This window comes from Ursus americanus, chromosome 7 (genome assembly GCF_024610735.1).
Source record: "Ursus americanus isolate L20-20 chromosome 7, mUrsAme1.1.p, whole genome shotgun sequence".
In the NCBI taxonomy this organism is placed as follows: domain Eukaryota; kingdom Metazoa; phylum Chordata; class Mammalia; order Carnivora; family Ursidae; genus Ursus; species Ursus americanus.
Genome location: NC_142133.1, coordinates 17,864,184 through 17,880,866, shown reverse-complemented (window position 1 = coordinate 17,880,866; position 16,683 = coordinate 17,864,184). Strand labels below are relative to the sequence as shown.

Here is a 16,683-nt window from a genome sequence, read left to right as displayed (position 1 = left end):
AAAGGAATTCCTTTGTTAAAATTTCATTAATGACTAATTAAATTCGTCTAAAAGAGTCTTTATTTTACCCTCACATTTGAACGCTTATTTCTGGGTATAAGATTCTAAACTGGCAGTTATTTTCTCTGATAATTTTGAAGATATTTTTGGAAAGTTTTCTAATTATTTTTCTTTGAAGATAATATATCTTAAAATAGTTTCTTTTTTTGGCTCCACAGTTTTAATTCACAGGTATCTGACAATGGATTTATTTTTGTTTCCTTTCCTAGGACTTGAGATTTCTAAATTTGAAATTTAGAATCCATCTGAGGATTGATGTCTTTTATTAAGTTATGGAATATTTCCAGAGATCATTTCATTAAAAATTGCCTGCCTTCCCTTTTCTGCACCTTTTTTTTCCTAGAATGCATGAGATAGACAACACACAGAACTAAATCTTTGCATTTCATCTTCTTTATCTCATCTCACCCAACACCTTAGCACAAAAATTCAAAGTGCTTGGCTACCAAGTCCAGAAACTGACTTCCGCCCTGAATACTTTAGCTTCAGTTTACCCTCCTCAATTTCTGTTCGCATTCACCACTCACAGTTCCATCTGGTATTCAGTTGCTTATTGGGCCCCTGGGGATTTCTCATACTTTCTTATAAGCTCAGCTATGCAATTAAAACAGTATTTGTTAGGATTTATAGAAGACTTCTGGGTGATTTTTAGTGGAAATATCTTCAGGTTATCTAGTTTGTAACATTTCAGGAAACGGAAGTCAAGACTTTTAATCTTCAATAAAAAGATTTAATTATGTTAATATGTTTGAAACATTTAGTACAGGTATAGGTGTTGACAATTTTAGAAAATGTATCTGCTACTAGGGTTGAATCAAAAGCGCTATCTCACTGACTTGTTATTTGCTTTTCTAGTTTGCTTTCATCATTCCTCTGTCTCGTGATAAGCAGGAACAAAAGGAACTTTTCTATGTTAACTAAGATTAAATGAGTACCTTAACCTTGATGCTTTTCAGATGGGAGTTCCAGAAGTTGACACTCTCCCAGAAACATTGCCCGCACTCCTAATTTAGATCTCTTTTCATTTAAATGGTTTCATATAAACTATGCTTTTAGTATGACCTGATGGTTTTAAGACCCAGACTCAAATTCGCCCACCTCTTCCCATCTTCCTTTTATATATTTATGAACTTTGGGATCTTTCTCACTTCAATGTTCACATAACATTTATAGTGTTTACATCAACTGTAATCCACAACTGTTTTCTGGTGATTCCAAGGTTTCTGGCTTTACCTTCCCACATAAACAAACCCTCCAGGGCAAAAACAGTACTTAGGATTCTCTCTCATGCTTCTTCCCCATAGAGCTGGCCCACATGCCAGCCAAAGGCAAACAAACGAAGTTAAAGAACTGTTTGCCTACATAACTTTATCTGTAACAGGAGTTTCACTAACACCAGTAAGTAATAGGAAACTGAAGCAACGAAGGTTTGTGCAACTATCCAAATCCTCGGTGTTCCACCTTGTGGAAGGAAAGATTTAAGGTTGGGGTGGGGGTGGGGGTGTACCTATGAATCAGTTACAAAGCAAGAGAAAGCCAGAGGAAGGAACAGTATTCCTGTTGTAGAGATTCCAAAAGGGTCACTTGTAATTCCATCCTCAAGCTTAGAACTCTCAGACTGACTAAAGGCCATTTAAGAAAAAATATTTGAGTACTTGCTACATACCAGGCAATGTTCCAGGGCATTTGGTGTACAATAGCAGACAAATTATACACGAATTCTTGCCCTCACAGAGTTTGTGTTCTAGTTATAGGTTAGAGATAAATAAATACACAAATAGATGAAGAAATATAATATATAACATGTCAGAAGTGCTGTGAAGAAAAATCTGAGCAGGAAAGGGGCCCAGGGGCTAATAAGGGGAGATTGTTGTTTTAAATAAGATGGTTAGAAAAACATCACTAAGCAAGTGACATTTGAGCCAACAGCGGGCTGGAGGAGGAAGCCACGAGGATATCTGAGAGAGAAGTGCTCAAGGCTGAGAGAATTGCAAATGCAGAAACACAGGCAAAAAGGAACCAGCGTGTCTAAGAACTAGCAAGAGAGTCCTGCGATAAGAACAAGATAAACAAAAGGAGAAGCTGTCAAAATGGAGGGTAGAGGGTTCATGGAAAGGGAAAACAGACAGGTCCTGGAGGGTCCCGTACACCACTGTATACAATGCGGGTTTTTCCTGACTGAGGTAGTAAGGAGCCATTGGAAGAAACTTTGGGGTAGGATAAGACAAATGTTTCAAGCAGAAGAAAACGGCAAAAACTGAAGGTGTCTGAGGTTAAGAGTCGAGGTTTTTTTGATGAAATAAATTATGGCATGTTTGTATACTGATGGGCAGGATCCAGTAGAGAAGCAAAAATAGGTGAATAAAATGTACACAAGAAAGGGGGAAATTGCCAGAGTGGCTACCTCTCCTAAAAGAGAGGAGGAGAGGTCTGATGTGGATTGGAGGGGCTGGTCTCAGCCGGGTCCGGAGTGCTGGTCACCCACGGGACCAGGAAGGAAGGCCGGGTGTACAAGTACAGGTGGCTTACTGGCTGCGAGCTGTGAGAGGGCGCGAGCAAGTTCTCTTCTACTGCGTTCATTTTCTCTTTGAAATAGGACGCAAGGTCAGCTAAGAACGACAATAAGGGAAGAGGTTTTGGGGGTTGGTGTAGAGGAAGAGAAGGCACCTCCCAGAAGGCTACAGGAGGCAACATGGAGTACTGATGAGAGGGTTCATATTCCAGCTCTGTCATCCCTCACCCAACAGCTGAGTGAGCCTAGGCAAATATGTCAACTTCACTAAACCCGTGTCCTCTTCTGCAAAGTGAGTATCACCGCTTTGTGGTGAGGATGGAGAGACATCGTGTTACTGACTGAGTACACTTAGTACATGTTGGCTGTTGACTGCTATTCTATGTTAGGCGCTCAATTACGTATCAGTGAAAGGACAGGTTGTGATATTTTATGTCCACTCTCTTTTCAGGAGGTTTGTCCTCACCAAGCTTCGAGTCATCCCAAAAGGAGCGTTTGCTGGATTTGGGGACCTGGAGAAAATGTATGTACCTGACAATGCTGTGTGTGAGTGCCTCAGCCGGGCTGTGGACAGCAGCCTCACATCAGATCCAGTGTGATGCTCTGTGCTTAGAAGCCAGAGAACCTTCTGAACCCCCTCCCATTTACCTTCCTAACAATGGGGAATCTTTCAGAATGTGGCTGTTGAGATGAACATAAGGTCAGTCTAAGCAATTCTCACTTTTTCTTCTCTAACGTGTTGCTCCAAAGTGCCTGTGAGCCCAGTTTTCATAAACCAAAGCCGATTTTCTCTGCTGATACCCATTCTTTTTCAGGGATATTGTTCATTATTTCTGGTTAATTTTTAACTGACAGCAGGGCCTAATGTTTGTGTTTGAGATTCTAGAGACTTTGCTTTCCCAAGCGCTGCTGACAAGTGGTAATTGATAAATCAACATTTAAAAGCATTAGGAAAGTTTACAGCTCTGAAGGAGATGTCCTTTGAAAAGAGAAGACCCCTCTGCTGATGCAAACACATTCACTCCTTACTGAACTAGTTTAATGTAGGGGGGGTCTCCCCCAACAGGCTTTTATCAAAATGAGGCACCGTAGTAAAAAGCAGAATACATTCTGCCATGTTTAAAGCAACCCACTCTTCTTTTGAAGGCTCTTACTTTGACCCCATCTCCCAGGCCTCAAGGGCCAGGAAGATCTGTTCTTTACCACAGTGGCAGTCAGAACTTAAACACCAATACAGACGGATGGATTACACAGAAGAGAATGATTTTTTTTTTCATTTTAAGAAGAAAACAACCCCTCAGGTTACATGCAGTTCTCTTTCTTATAGCCATTCCATTTTTCCTCTTGGTTTGTTCACCCCCATTTAAGAATACTTGCTGAAGTTTTCAGCAAGAAAGAAATCCAATAATGAAGGAAACGTAAAGCAGAGAGAACGGCAGTGTGTCTCTGCAATCACATCACCCGCTTAGAGGAGGGCGCTCAGAATCCTAGATTAGAGAGCGAGCTGTAATATAAACTTACTGTGTGACCTTGATTAAATCACTGTATCTCTCGGGGCCTTGGTTTCCCCATCGGTGGGTCAAGGAAGAAGTTTTAAAAGAAGGAGATAGCTTATGTGATCTCTAATTCCTAAGTGCAAGGATCCCCAGTTGGGTGAGAGCCCAGTTTAAAACTTGCAGTCTTCAGGGTTTATCTTCTTGGGGACATTCAACACTCACAGAAATTGGGAGATGGGGCACCCTTTGGAGCAGAGCTCACCAAGGGAAACAAGGAAGCAACAGAGTGGGAGAGCCTTCTACTCAAGGTGTATTCCTGGATGGGTTAGCCATTGCCCTGCCTGGAAGTGACATGAACTAAATAACTCGACTATCCGATATGCCTTGTCCCCAAGCAGCCCTAAAATTGCACAGAAATTGTTCTAAAGGCAGGAATACCGGATACCACAAATAATCCACCTTAATCAAATTCAATCCAGCAGGTATGACTGACCCCCCATTGGGTGTTCAGCATCAGAAGGGACCTTCTGATAGTCATATAAATCGTTAAGCTGAGCTGATAAAGCAGTAATTCCAGAGACAGGGCAGCTGGCTCAAAAACTCAACTTCCTCAAACACAGCTTGTCCATTTCTACTGCATGTCTTTATTAATCAGCCTATACTGACACAGCAAGATGCCTAAAATAAAATTAAAGTGATCTCATTTCTTTCCAATGCTTTTTGTGTCCTAGGGCTTTAAAAACATTGCGTAGAAGGCCTGGCACCGAATTCAACTCTGAACAGAGTGTACCCTTCAGTCTCTATGCTCCCCTTCATCCATTGTCTCACCTTCCACTCTTGGTCAGTGATGAGTTCTCATCTTCTTTCTCATCTCCTTTCCTGATCTATCCCCTGTATTTCTGTTCTTCACTCAGTTTTAGCCAGTTTCCTGAGCATGGTCACTCTGCACATGTGGCAAAATTTTACCTGTCCTCTTTCTTGCCACTCCCACTCTTGTGAAAGAACATGTGCATTCACTGCCCCCTTGTCCTCTCCTTTCACTCACTCCTCAGCCAGCCCTCTTGCTATTGGACCACAAATTTTCTAATACCATGTAATTATTCTACGAAAGGCCCCAACGATGATGAACTGCCAGAACTCATGACTTCTCCTTTGTGTTCTTAGTACTCACGTGCAGCTTCTGATATCATTGACTATTCCTGCCATTCTTCCTAATACTTTTTCCCCTTTTCACTTCAGTGATACCACATCCTCCTGCCCACTCTGCTAGGCTCCCACACTACTCCATAGACAGTTCTTCCCACCTTCCTTGTTCCTCAGCTGCCGCCCCAAAATTCAGATATTCCAGGGCTCCATTTTGGCCATTTTCTTTTTTATATTATTCCCAAAACCCCTAATCTTTATTTATCAAGGGATGTCTTACTATCAGGGCTCCTAAACCTTCATCTGCACCCCCATCTCACTTTGAGGCCGTAATTCTTGTTTTGAAATGGAGAGACTCCTAAACACCTACACTAATTAAACCAGTGTCTCAAATTTAATACATCCAGATTAGCTCATTGTCTTTACCCTTAAATTTCTCATCTTCTCATATTGCCCAGTGAATAGCATTACCACCTGCCCAGACTGCCAAGCAGGAAAATTCAAAACCTCCTTGACTTTCTATCCTTAAACCCAGGCCCCTTTCCAGTCCTATTGACTCTTTCTCAACAATATGCCTGGAATCCAGCCCTTCTCTCACTCCTGCTGCTATTAGGTGCTATTAGGTCCAAAGTCTCAACAACGCTTAGATAGCCTGTTACATAAGGCTGTCATGCCTGCCCCAGCTCCAATCTTCCTAGCTCCCTGCTGCCAGACCCACACTGTTCAAACTCTCTTGCAGAAGAAAAGACTCTCTCTGCCATAGGCTTCAGTCTTAAGTGCCTAGCCCAAAAATCAAAGCCTTTTATATTTCCACTATATGCACTGCACACCCCCTCATTCTCACCAGGCAGGAGAAATTGCCATTTCCCAAGTATTATCATTACCAGACATCATACTTATTTAGAATGTGATGGCTGGTTCTTTGGATAATGCCAGGCACATAGAGGGATCAAAAAAAAAAAAAAAAACCAGTTACAGATGAATTAACTAATTAGCCAATTAACTAATTAACAAAATACACTTGCACACTGGTCTTATGTAGATGTTGTCCCTCTGCCTAAAACTTCACTTGAAATTGGAAAAGGAATCATGCTAGTCTTCCAGGGTCCATATTAAATGTTTACTCCTCTGTACAGCCTTTCCAGAATTCTCTCAGTGTTTCCAAACCATAATCTTGTGTCCATACTATCAATAGCACATTTATCACATTGTATTCAGAATTTACAGTTTTTCCAGATCCCTTGATTGTTCTTTAAGGGTAAGGTCAGAGTATAACTTTTTATTAAAGTACAACACCAACTCCTACTGTTTTTATCTCTTGCTAAACCTCTAATCTATCCACTTAAATCCTTCTCCAGCTACCATAATCTTTGCCTAGGTAACTGCAACAGTTTTCTACTTGTGATGCCCTATCCCCCAGCATGCTCTGCGCTCACCCCCATCCATTCACTACATGGCAACCAGAGTGATATTTTCTAAATTCCTATCAAATCATGTCACCTTCCACATCTGTCCTGCCATATACACATACATACCATGACTTAACACTGCTCTTAACATAAAAAAAAAGAAATAAGACCCTCTCACAGCCTCTACTTTGCTCTATTAGCCCTTTATCAATTCACAAAATGTACTGTATTATCTGCCCACCATGAGCCTTGGTTGGTACATTCCTGACTAGAACATCTTTTCTACTCTGCGCTTTTAATTTAGTTGGCTCCTACCCATCCTTCAGATTCCCATGCCACTGTCATTAGCCTAGAAAAGCCCTCCCTGACCTCTCCAACTAGGGCAAAACCCCCTACTACACACACTCTCCTATCGCTAATCTCTCTGTGCTGATTTTCATTTTAGCAATATATGACACTTATTTATGTGATAATTTAATTTCTAACTCCCCTATTGGACTGTCCAAGGACATGTTTGCTTTTCTCAGTATTGGATCCTCGGTGCCTTGCACAATAAATAACTGATAAATGCATGAATAAAAATGAATCAACAAATATAATTAATTGGGAAGACAAGATATCCAGAAATACAAATACTAAATAATATGAATGACAGTGATAAATAATGTAGGAGTTGATAAGCATACGAACCCTGGCTGGACTCTACTATGATCTAGGTACGCATGGAGTTATAGTTTAAAATGTAATCCAGGACAAAAATGCACAAGATAACATGTTCAAAGTAAGTGGTACGAACATTGTATTTGTTAGGACACTTTCTGTTGTGAGAGGCCAAAGAAAATAAACCTCAGATAGGCCTAAGGAAAGGCAGGAAATTTAATGGCTCATTTAACTTGATGGTCAGAGAGAACGAATGACTTTAGAAACAGCTCTATTCAGGTTCCATGTCCTTAGGACTTGGCCTCTCTCCCTCTCGCAGGTCTCCCTTACACTATGTTAGCTTCAGCCCTTCGTCCCAACTTGGTGACAAGACGCCAGCAGCAGTTCTGCTTGCTCATCTCCTGGGTTCCATTCAGGAGGAAAATTTTGACTTTTTTTTTTTTCCCTCCATCTCATAAAAGTCTTAGGATTTAGTATGACTCTTTAGATCACACAACCATTCCTGGACCAACCACTACAACTAAGGGAAGGCAATGCTCGAAGTGGCTGTGGCCTGGGTAACAGGTTCCATTCTCAGAGTTGAAAACACCCACCCCAACCACACTGGCTTGGAGTGGGGGAGGGAGAGCCGCTAACAAACCCTGAGGCCACTGCTGGGAAAAAAGTAGAGAGTAGGTGTTGGTGGCTGGGCCAACAACTAATGTTGAAAAAGAAAATTCGTCCTGTTCTCATCCCCAAGAGAAAGGTCTCTAAACTCTGCCCAACCCATGCCTGATGATCCTTCTTTCATTAACCCAGCCCCTCTGCTTCTGTAAGAAGTCACAAGGGAAAGGAGTCTCTGGTAAAAGGAGAGGCACTTGCTTCTCCCTTAGAAATGATCACTGTTCACACCATAGCTTTACTCAGCATCACTATCTCAAACCTCCCTACTCTTCACTGCTTTGGGAATGGCTGGGGGAAAAGGAACCATTAAGCTCTCTGCAATGTGAAGTGGCTTTGCAAAGTGCACTGTAAACTGTTTACATTGTCTTTAATTACTTCAGAGCCATATGTCAGCTTGGTATAAAGTGTGAAGATTACACTGAATGGGGTGGGGGGAGTAGGTGACAAGGTGGTGATTTATGGTAACCAGAAAAATTATGTATGGAAATGAGTGCAATTTAAAAACACATCTACGTGCTATTATAACACTGGAGGGGGAAGAAAAGCCAGTTTATAACAAAATATCTTTGAAAATAGGAGCATGATGAATATGTAAATGAGACCAATCAACATCAGCTGAGATATGGTATATGCAGATGAGACGGCAATGAGCCAAAATGTGAAATAGCTCCCAAGCCATAAATATGAACCACATAAAATTCATTTGAAATATTCATGATAACATAAGGACAAAAAATATAATCAAGTGATTTATTTACATATAAAAATGAGAACACTAGTCTAACACTTCAGCCTCCACCCCCAGATCACTGGGGAAAGAAAGTTAACTTAACAGAGGGACTTCTAAGAAAAGAAATTTATTAAATGAGACCTGGTGCAAGCACACTAAAAATGTTGAGGATCCTTCGATTTCTCGGTTCTTTGGGCTCGAACACACGTTAAAGGAAAGGAAACAAATCAGGTAACCAAGATGATAATGCTACAAATTTGGGCTCCAACCTGCTTTGCCTCCCTGAGCACCAACCTGTTAGATAATGTAAGCCCATTCCAACCCCCAATTCCTGTGTTTCTGAGTTAATAGGCAAAGGAGCCTTGCATCCCACCTAGAGAAATAAAGCAAGAGGGGGGTAGGCTGATGATGTGCCAGACTCCTGGCTAACAACTGGAAGCCAGTTGGTGGAGCGTTTAGACCCGTGAATGGGAAGCAGGGGTATGAATCGCTGAGCATAAAAAGGATAATGAAGTTCAGTGGTTTTCATCTCAGATCGCACTTTAGAATCCCCTGGGGGGGCTCCTAAAATAATCCACAGGCCTATCATTTCCAGGGATTTTTCATTTGTCTAGGGTGGGGCCAAGCAGTGATCATTTTTTAATGCTCCCTTGCTGATTCCAATGTACATCCACTGTCGAAGGCCCTGAGGTAGATGATATTCAAGTCTGAATCCAGTTTGTAGAAAGAACATAAACAAACGTATGTAGTGTGTCTACACAGTGGGGCTGGCGAACAAACAAAAGGAGGGTGGTAGAGATAAGATCAAAGAAGCAGCTGGGGCGAGGTCATAGAGCCCCTGAGAGGTTATGGGGACAAGTTTGGATGTCATAGTTAATCATGGGAATAAAATGGGTTATTTGAACAACCAAGTGAATGATTTGATTTATGTTTGTTAAGTATCACTCACACAGAGACTTATCATTCAGGATTTTTGTCTCTATTTGTAGTTATTAGTCTAGACAATACTAAGTATCGGTCAGGCTATGGAGCAACTGGAACTCTCAGACACATCTGGTGAGAATGCAAAATGGTACAACCTCTTCGGAAAAGAGTTTGACAATTTCTTATAATGTATTTCCCCAAAAGAAAGGAAAACATATGTCCACCCAAAGACTTGTTGGAGAATGTTCTTAACAAATTTATTCATAATAGCACAAAACTGAGAACAACCCCAGACTCATCACCAGGTCAGGGGGGTAAACAAATTGTGTTTTACCCATGTGACAGACTACTACTCCAAAATAAAAAGCAATCAACTGCTAATACAACAACATGGATGAATCTCAAAAGCATGATACCAAGTAAAAAAAGCAAGCCAGATGCAAAAGAATATATACCATATGATTCTACTTATATGAAACTCTAAAAAAGATAATCTACTGTGGTGCCAGAAATCAGACCAGTAGTTGCCTAGGGCCAAGAGTGATAGTAGAGATTGTTTGGGAAGGGGAACAAGGAACTTTTTAGGCTGGTAGAGATGTTCTATATCTTGATTGTGGTATTGTCACAAAATATATCCATGTGTAAAAACTGGGACAGTTAAAATGAGTGCATATTATTATTCGTCAAATTATACTTCAATAAAGTTGATTTTTTTAAAAACAATTACATAGTGCCAATTTTGGGCCAGTTTTAAATACCACATCTCTGTTAATCTGTTCTTTACAGACAGGGAAACTAACATTTAGCAAGGTTAAGCAACTGAACAGCATCAGAAGATCCTTTAGTGGTAAAGCTAGGATTTGAACCCAAGGTAGTCTGATCCTTTCTGCTACACAAGCCTTTCTTTTTTGTTGGCATCTACCATTTTCCAGAATTATTCTACTAAAATGAAAGAGTGACCAAGGGAAACATTATGGCTGTGAAAGCTTCCTTTGATGTCATTTATAATTAGAAGAGGGGATTTCTATACCTAAGCACTTGGAACTTCCATAAACCAGAACCCAGAGTCATTTTCTAACGGGACAACCATAGAAGGGGACAAAACTCTTCTTGGAGCATTTTCTGCCTTCAACTTCCTATGTGCTAACCCAGTTCTGGGTAGAGCTCTTGCTGAGACTGGCTTAAGTCCAAGGGTTTACAAACTGAGCTGCCTGTTAAGTTGCAAATTAACTTAGTCAGCAGTTGGGAAATATAAGATTAAGCCAATTAAGTTGTCATTATTGACCCAGGTCAAACACGAGTTAATGTCTAGAAGGTGAAAGTCCTTGTCTCATTTCCTGTTCTCCATAAATATTCTGAAAATAAGTATTTTTTATATTAATTGCTTCAACCAAGAATGCAAGAAGCTGTTTTCTTGTCACATTTTGGGTTGATGTGGTTTTAGTAATCCCTTAAAATAAACTCTACAATATCTAATGGCTGTCCAGCTCAGAAAGAATAATTTATTAGTTTCATATTCACATGCTTAGGTTTTTGCCTGTTGGTTTTGCTTTGATTTCTTTATGTGTTGGGGGGGGGAAGTAATAGGGGAAACAGAGTTCCCGAGATATGGTGATTTTATGGATTCCCTCAACACGGTATTCATTTTAACTCTCCACATCTCAGTCCCTTAAGCTTTATTCATGAAGATGGTGTAGGGTTTCCTTGCTGGACAGGAATACTGGAAGAATATAGATGAAAGCCCCACTGTCTTAAGTCTGCTTGGGCTGCTATAACAAAATATGACTGGATGGCTTAAATAACATTTATAACTCACAGTTCTGGAGGCTAGAAGTCCAAGATCAGAGTGCCAATATGGGCAGTTCCGGTGAAAACCCACTTCTTGGCTTGTAGACAACTGCCTTCTCACTGTATCCCCACACGGCCAAAAGAGAGCGCTGGTCTCTTTATCCCAATATATGGGCACCAACCCCATCATAAGAGCTCCACTCTCAAGATTTTATGCAATTACTTCCCAGAGTCCCCACTTCCAAATACCCCCACACTGGGGATTAGGGCTTCAACATATAAATTTGGGTTGGGGATACAGAGAGAAAGACACAAACATTTAGTCCATAGTGCCCATTGTGAACTAGCAAGTTTATAGTAATAAAGATGTGTATTATAGATGCTCCCTTGCTTGGGAAAGCACAGATATGCTGTTATTTACATATTCCAGCTCTAAGATCCTCCACCCACTTGACACTCCGAGGCATTCATAGTCCTGGTGACCTCCGCTTGGCATCTTTCGTGCAGCAGCTAAGACTTCCAGGTAGCAAGACTTGACAGAGGTTACTAAAACAAGGCTTTTCTGGCTTGCTGTCAAATATAGTTTTCTTCTATTTTCTAATCAACACCAAGCAATATCATCTTCTCTATCTTTTAAGACTTTTACTTTAGCCATGTTTGCCCTTCTGACCTTTCTTGACAAGGCAAGTTGTGGGAGGGACTTTCAAATTTGTTATGTTTGTCAGTGCTCACAGATATACCAGAAAATGAACAGGGCTTTTTTTTTTTTTTTTTTTCCTCCTCTCTGCCAGTAACTCAATGTTTGTGTCTACTCAGAGAAGATACAATTAAGGCAGCATAATACTTAAGTTAAAAATAGCCTCGTGGCTCTGCCCTGGAGACTCCTGCTAGGTTTTTTTTTTTTTTTTTTTTTAATAGAATGGTATTAAAATAAAAAGATGCAATCTAAATGCAAGCTCCAATCGATGCACAAACTACTTATTTTTATTTCCTCATTTAGCCCATGCCCATCACAACCACATCCATCTGGACCGTTTATGACTTAATAAGACGCTTTAAACAGTAAAAGACTCAAATAGGAGGATATGGACCCACTTGCCTGCCCACCCCCCGACAAATAAACTACCCGAATCTTACACTTCATAAACCTCTCCTGTGGTGCTCGGCTCCACCCTGGCCAGCCTGCATGGAAATCAAATGATCAGAGATGTGTTTTTTTAGTTCAGACCATTCCAGAAGTTAAACAGGCAGAGAGGAAAAGCATAAGAGGGATAACTGCCAGAGGAGCCCAAATGAATAAAGTAGAAGTTAACCACCCCAGTGGGTCTGAGATTCTGAGAGAGTCTGGGCACAGAGAAAGCAATTGTTGATGCCAAATGTTTTATAAACATGTAATTTGCACTTGGATGTGAGCGTGCTTTGAAAAGTTAAAAGTGCATACAAATGCAAGGTACGAATTATAAAGAGAGACCATTTGCTCTGCTTCCCACTCATGGTATCTCAGCTCAACTACACAATGATTTTCTCTCTTCTCATTCTTTCAAAGCACCAAGCACAGGACTAGGCACAAGTGAAAGATAACAGCAGGTAAAGTTTGTGAATTTCCCCAAATAGGGTCTCAATCTATTTTTTAATCCTTTTCTTTATTCTTCTTTCCCAGTAAAGATAAGGGCATCTGAAGAAAGTACTGCCATAGAAATTTATGGAGTTAATGAATTGGATCCTCCAAGACAATTTCCCTTTTTAAAAAGACATGAAGTGGCTAATACCTATTTCAGAGGACTAAATTGTTAATGGTGAGATTTTAGTCAATGTGGCACGTGTCCTTAGGGAGATGCGCTTTAATACATGAAAAACCCTATCTAGATTGGTTTATTTTTTGGACTGCAAGGGCCCATGTGTACATGAACTGAAGTTTGAAGGAAGGATGAGCTTCCTGTAATCTGACATTAATGCTTTCAAGACACCATCTACTGAGGATGGTCTCCCTCACTCACCAATTGACCAGAAGAAGAACTCAAGCTGGTTGTTGTTGTTGTTTTTTTCCTTTAGTGAACGTTAAAAATTGAGGTGCCAATCTTCATGTATTTGTTTCAAGTGTGCCCTTTTATACCTTCCTTTATATTGTCTTCCCTATTTCCTCTCATATGTACATATAACATCTCAGTCCAACCAAGTAAGACCCTTAAGACAGGACTTTTCATTTAGTAAAGTAGACATTTGCTTTGGGGGGCAACAGGATGGTGGCTTCCTGTAGCACCAAGTTCCATAAGAAAAAAATCCTGGACAGAAAATAAGTTCCACACTGACTTCAAGGAAATGAAGTCAAATCAGAGATCCGTGTTTGGGCCTTTTTAAAGAGAAGAGATTTATAGACTTCAGTCAAGTACTCAAGACAAGTGCAGGCTGATGGATGACACCAGCTAATCCATCAAGTGATTTATCAGGGTTCACAGAGTAAATGATTGTGAATTCCATCACTCCCTGAACACCAGGGAGGATGAGGCCTGTAGAGCTAATGAACTTCCTCAAGCCAGGGACACCTCCTTCTGACTAGTCTATGTGCTGTTGTGTTTATTCTGTTCTATTCGAGAGCAACTCTGAGAGAGACCAAGCAAACTCAGAGAAGCATAATCCATCCATCAGTCAACAATTCCACAAATTCTCCTTGAGCCACAACATATGTGTTAATTAGATGAGCGAGTGATTTGATGAAGCTTATGGGCCAGTCACTACTAAGATGTTCTGTGCAATCAAGATGAAGATACGCAGTGCCTGCTCTCGAGGAGTTCCTGTAGTGACCAACAACAGTGATAGCTGTCACTTGTGGAGTGATTATTTTGCCATAAACGGAAGTAAGCCACTTTACAGGCATTAGCTTAATTATCATCCCAGTTTTACAGTGAGGAGATTGGAGCCAAGAAGGGTATGTGACTCGCCTAGCATCACATATCTAACAAATAATAGAGCTGGGATTTGAACCCAGGCTTTCTGACTCCAATGTTCACACAGCAATCTGTCATTCTATAACACCCATGAGTACAACAAGGGTATTCTGGATCAATATATGATATAGGAGAATGATCATCTTTCTCTCCAATGGAAAAGAAGAGGACATACACAAATTCACCGAGTTCCCACTTATTTGAGTTGTGGTAGTAGCAGTAGTTTGAATATCTTGACACTTGTTACCTATTTTATAATTTCTAAATACGTCATATACATATAGCTCGCTTAATCTCTTACACCAATTCTTCAATGGCAACAGGGGCAAATATTTGTGCCCACCTCAGAGGAGAGAAAATGAAGTTCAGAGAAATTTGGAGACTGGTCTAAGTTCAACAGCTATCAAGTCATGGAGGTGGGATACCTCCCATGCCTCATTCTCTGCACTTTCTCCATATAATGCTTTGCTTTTTACAATGCTGCCTCTCTTTTATTAAAGATAAATTACATCTTAAGAGTCTTATGGTCACTTCAGTACAGGATAGTAAAAGTGTCCAAGTCAGAAGAAAAAAAGTAACCCTTATATTTCTGCCAAATACATATCTTCATACGCAGGTGTTTCTGCTCAGTGTTATCAAACGTCCCACTCAGTCCTGAGCACTTGGTGGTAGTAAAGAAGGATGCCCTAGAAGCAGACAGATATCTGACCCCAATAGTGAAAATCCAAGCGCAAAACTGGCCTTTTCCATGCCAAAGAATCGATGCTCCAATTGGGTGTGTTATTAAAAATTGGCCCAAGCTATCTCATCAAAGCATATTTTTAACGGAAATTTTTAAAGTCAGCTCCATTTATAGACTTGTTTTCTTCCTGTTTTTGCCTACTTCTGCCTCTCCTTAGAATCAACATTCTAGCAACATATAGACTCAACCAGAAATTCTTAGTTAAGATATAGGATTTCATCGCTGCAAGAGAGCATTTTCTTTTAACTAAGTGCAATGCGCATTTTATGAGCCCCTGCTAAGTGTCTCCTACACCACCGCATCTGAGATCTTAATGGGCACAAATCACTTGGGGATCTAACATGGAGAGTCTGACTAAGGTGGTCTGGGTAGAACCTGAGATTCTACATGCTAACCAGTTCCCAAGTAAGGCCAACGCTGCTGGTCCATGTTCCATATGGAAAACAAGATCTCAAAAATACTAGTCCTGTGTAAGGTACTGTATGGTGGAGGATCCAAGAGAAATGGGCCACAGTACCTGCTCCAGTGTAATTGTCAATAAAATACACATGACACAATTAGAGAAAAGCATAGAACAAAATGCATAAACATGTGTTCCATTACTCTAACCAAATGATAGATAATGGGCAAAGTTTTCTTACTCTCTTTGTCATTGTCAGATCGCATTTAACAGTTAAAATAGTACTCAGTTTTTAGTACAACTAGTCACTTATCAAGGTATTGTCTCAGTTTCTGAAAGCCCCTTTGTTGGTGCTCTGCGAACACAGCTAGACACTGAAAAGTAGAATTCTCACACAACTATTTCAGGACCAAACCCACCGTAGGCTTCACCTGGGCAAACTGAGCTTCAGCACTCCTTCTTGTGGCAAGAAATTTGCATCTCAGACAAAAAGTAGAGGACTAAATATAAACATTTACGTGCTGGCAGTATCAGGTGGGCAAGGGTCAGAGGGAAAGTGCAGGTCAAGGCAGCACCTAACGTTTCAACCAGAAGAAGCACAGCTAGAATTGTGAGTGAGGTGGGTTGGGGGAGGTGAGATGGAGGAAAGCAGTGAGAAGGCTGGAAGGAAACAAAGAGGGTTTCTTTTCTCCTTTCCCCTTCCAGCCAAGACCCAGAAACATTCCTGGCACAACCAATGGGGCTCACAGGAAACCTAGAGTAGAATGAATGCTATGCTGGTCTGCATGAGTTCCAAGGGAGAAATGCTGCAGAGCTAATCACTGGACTGAGATTGCCATTTAATGCCCTTCCTCTACAAGCCATTCATCAAGTTTATAGCAGCAACAAGAGTTCATTACCATGTTCCTGTTTTGCACATTCTTGAACAAGGTTATGCCTCCAATTTTAAGTGTGGTGTATAAAAGAAATGAGGGAAGGTGGGAGGGTGAGAGGCTTCCTGGAGGGAACAGTAATAAACAGAATAGGTGCTCCTCACCAACTGGAAATGAGAATCTCCCCCACCTGCTTATGACTTTGTATAATCAGAAAGAACAACACATCACAAACTCTCAGCTTCATTCTTATTAGAAGTTCCTAAGCTCCTTTTATCGATCTATCTATCCATTCTTCCTTCAATCTTCCATAGTAGGACCTGAAAGAAAAGACTGTAT

The 16,683-nt window shown here is 40.7% G+C and overlaps 1 protein-coding gene across 1 annotated transcript in view; it reads left to right on the top strand.

Annotated features, from left to right (window-relative positions):
* Positions 1–16,683, top strand: part of FSHR (follicle stimulating hormone receptor) — a 165,509-nt gene that overhangs the window by 71,191 nt on the left and 77,635 nt on the right. The window contains exon 2 of the mRNA XM_045788387.2: positions 3,024–3,095. Within this exon, the coding sequence (XP_045644343.1) occupies positions 3,024–3,095 (72 nt within the window). The remainder of the gene's footprint in view (positions 1–3,023; positions 3,096–16,683) is intronic.